At 42.0% G+C, this 3,864-nt stretch overlaps 1 protein-coding gene across 1 annotated transcript in view; it reads right to left on the reverse strand.

Annotated features, from left to right (window-relative positions):
* HAUS1 (HAUS augmin like complex subunit 1) overlaps positions 1-3,864 on the reverse strand; it is a 17,385-nt gene that overhangs the window by 8,537 nt on the left and 4,984 nt on the right. Inside the window, exon 3 of the mRNA XM_003784728.1 lies at positions 630-765. Coding sequence (XP_003784776.1) covers positions 630-765 — 136 coding nt within the window. The remainder of the gene's footprint in view (positions 1-629; positions 766-3,864) is intronic.

The raw sequence follows: 3,864 nt of genomic DNA on the forward strand, positions 1-3,864 counted from the left end.
AAAAAAAAAAACTTCTCTTTCAACATACATAAAAATTGCCCTTAAATTGATGATTAAGCAGAACAGCTGCACAATTCTCTGATTATGATTAAGTTGTAGTGTTAGTCCTAGCTACGATGGGTCAACAGTGACAGTCACATGAACTCTGGAGTCAGACTAGGTTTGAATCCAAGCTTTGACATTTACTTACTACCTTGCAGAAGGTATTTATCCCACACCACTCCTGATGCTCAGTTTCCTCTTAGGGTTAGTGGAATAATCATGTCATTATATAGGTGTCCCTAAACAACTCTACAAATAGGTTACACTTATAACCAAAATTTACTATGCTTGACCAGATCATGTAGCCTACTGTTTTCTTGCGGTGTACAGGGAATAATCTGACACCTAATCCCTTCTCAAATATACATGAGAACTACCCTTTACAAACCTAATCCTGGAAAAAGAAAACACTAAAAATTAACCTATATCAAATTTATCTGAATTAATTATACTTGCAAAGATAAGTAATTAAGTTCAGCGCTTTTGCATTTATTGTTAATTTCCTATATAGGATGACCGTGAGAACCAAACTGTCCTTAGATCAAGACCTTATATGACTGCAGAAATTAAACTGTCACAAGAATTACCTAGCTAGTGAGGTATCCTTTGTTTCAAGGACCACTGCACTGTCAACCAAAGCATTCAGATATCTGGAACCAATGCTAGAGAGATTGGCAGGGGAAAAGTTCACACTGTCCATGAGAAGGTCTTGAAGATGCTTGGCTAAAAAAGATAAAAGAATTCCATGGTGACTAAAACATTTTGTGTTTTGTTTTTTAATCTTTTAATAGCTTTGCCGAAATACCTCACATACCATAAAATCCACTCTACTAAGGTATACAACTTAATAGTTTTAGCACTATATTCAAAGTTGTATATCCCTGGGCAAAAACCATTTTAGAACATTTTCATCACCCCAAAAAGAAATCTATGTCCCTTTGTCATTCCAATCTCCCAACCCATAAAACACTAGTAACCACTTCCCCTTACCTATTCATTTCCCTATTCAGGACATTTCATAGAAACAGTATCAGTGAGACTGGCTTCTCTCATTTATCATCATGTTCAAGTTCATCCATGCCGTATCATGTACTGGTGCTTCATTCCTTTTTATGGCTGAATAATATTCCATTGTATGGTTGAGCATGGTGACATATGCTTGTAATCTTAGAACTTTGAGAGGCTGAGGTGGGAGGATTACTCGAGGCCAGGAATTTGAGACTAGCCTGAGTGAGACCCTATCTCTACAAAAACTACAAGAATTAGTTAGTGTGCGCCTATAATCCCAGCCAATTGGGAGGCTGAGGCAGGAGAATCACTTGAGTCCAGAAGTGTGAGGTTGCAGAAAGCTTTGATGAAGCCACTACACTCTAGCCCCAGGTTACAGAGTGAGACCCTGTCTAAAAAAAAAAAAAAAAAAAGGTGGCACCTGTGGCTCAGTGAGTAGGCACCGGCCCCATATACTGAGGGTGGTAGGTTTGAATCTTGCCCCAGCCAAACTGCAACAAAAAAATAGCTGGGCGTTGTAGCAGGCGCCTATAGTCCCAGCTACTCGGAAGGCTGAGGCAAGAGAATCACCTAAGTCCAAGAGCTGGAAGTTGCTGTGAGCTGTGATGCCGTGATGCCACAGCACTCTACCAAGGGTGACAAAGTGAGACTGTCTCTAAAAAAAAAACATAAAACTATTGACTGTATGAATATGCCACATGTTTTTTTTTTTTAATCCATCTACCTGCTAATAAACTGATGGACATTTGGGTTGTTTTGATATTTTGGCTATTGTGAATATGCCTCTATAAACATTCATGTTAGATTTTGATATGGATGTATGTTTTCATTTCTCTTGGTTATATACCTTGGAGTGGAATTATTGGTTGAATGATAATTGTATGTTTAACCACTTTAGGAATCACCACACTGTTTTCCAAAATGACTGATTTTATATTCCTTTCAGAAGTGAACATGGCTGGGTGCCTATAGCTCAAGTGGCTAAAGCGCCAGCCACATACACCAGAGCTTGCAGGTTTGAGTCCAGCCTGGGCCTGCCAAACAACAATGACAACTACAACCAATAAATAGCCAGGCATTGTGGTGGGTGCCTGTAGTCCCACCTACTTGGGAGGCTGAGGCAAGAGAATTACTTAAGCCCAGGAGTTGGAGGTTACTATAAGCTGTGACACCATGGCACTCTACCAAGGTGACAGCTTTAGGCTCTGCCTCAAAAAAAAAAAAGTGAACAGAACTCCAATTTCTCCAAATCTTTTCAACAGTTATTACCTATCTTTTAATTATAGCCACCCTAGTTAAGTATGAAGTGGCACTGTGGTTGTGACTTACATTTCTCTGATGGCTAATGATGCTACGCTTTTTTGGCCATTTGTGTACCTTCTTGGGAGAAATGTCTACTCATATCTATTGTCCACTTTTAAAAAAATAGAGACAAGGTCTTGTTCTTGCTCAGGTTGGTCTCAAACCTGTAAGCTCAGGCAATCCACCTGCCTCAGCCTCCCAAGTGCTAGGATTACAGGCATGAGCCACCTCACCTGGCCTGTCCACTTTTTTTTTTTTTTTTTGGAGACAGTGCCTCAACCTGTCCCCCTGGGCAGAGTGCCGTGGCATTACAGCTCACAGCCACCTCCAACTCCTGGGCTCAAGCGAGTCTCCTGCCTCCGCCTCCCAAGTAGCTGGGACCACAGGCGCCCGCCACAATGCCCGGCTGTTTTTTGGTTGTAGCCATCATTGTTGTTTGGCGGGCCCGGGCTGGGGATTCGAACCCGCCACCTTAGGTGTACGTGGCTGGCGCCTTAGCCGGTTGAGCTATAGGCACCGAGCCCTGTCCACTTTTTTTTGTTGAGATGGAGTCTCACTGTGTTGCCTTCGGTTGAGAGCCAATGTCATAGCTCACAGCAACCTCAAACTCTTGGGTTTCAGCAATTCTCTTGCCTCAGCCTCCCAAGAAGCTGGGAATACAGGTGACAGCCCTAACTCCCAGCTATTTTGTCGTTGTTGTTGCCATTGTTCTCATCTCTCACCTCTTCCCAAAGGAACTGACTTCACTTGCAACAGAGAGACTGGAGAAGTTCAAGCCTAAGGGTATTCTCAAAAACAGTAGAAGTTGTGGCAAAAGGAATTGAGAGCAGAGTCAAAGTATAGGCTGAACTGTAGGTTAGCTAGTTTGTAGCTAACCAGGGAGTAAGACATCTAGGAAGAGCTGGAGTAATCAAATATCTAACTGACCTTAGAAAGTATTCCTTTAAAAGGGACTAGAGATAGTCCCAGGGGGACAGCTTGAGGCTCTGTTTCAAAAAAAAAGAAAAGTACAAAACAAAAATCACGTTATCACCTGAATAGACACAAAAAAAGCAACTGACAATATCCAACATCCCTTCATGATAAATACACTCAACAAACCAGGAATACAAGTCAATTTTCTCAATTTGATAAACATTGTCTATAAAAACCCCACATACTTAATGATGAAGACTGGATGCACTCCCTCTGAGACCAGAAACAAGACAATGAATATATATATATATATTTTTTGTAGAGACAGTCTTACTTTATCGCCCTTGGTAGAGTGCCATGGCATCATATAGCTCACAGCAACCTCCAACTCCTGAGCTTAAGTGATTCTCTTGCCTCAGCCTCCGGAGTAGCTGGGACTACAGGCGCACGCCACAATGCCCAGCTAGACAATGAATAGTTTTAACAGTTTCATGTGCACTCCTCATGATACAAAAATACTCATGTAGGCTCGGCGCCTATAGCTCAACCGGCTAAGGCGCCAGCCACGTACACCTAAGGTGGCGGGTTCGAATCCCC

This window comes from Otolemur garnettii, unplaced genomic scaffold (assembly GCF_000181295.1).
Source record: "Otolemur garnettii isolate 467f Iridium unplaced genomic scaffold, OtoGar3 scaffold00012, whole genome shotgun sequence".
Classification (NCBI taxonomy): Eukaryota; Metazoa; Chordata; class Mammalia; order Primates; family Galagidae; genus Otolemur; species Otolemur garnettii.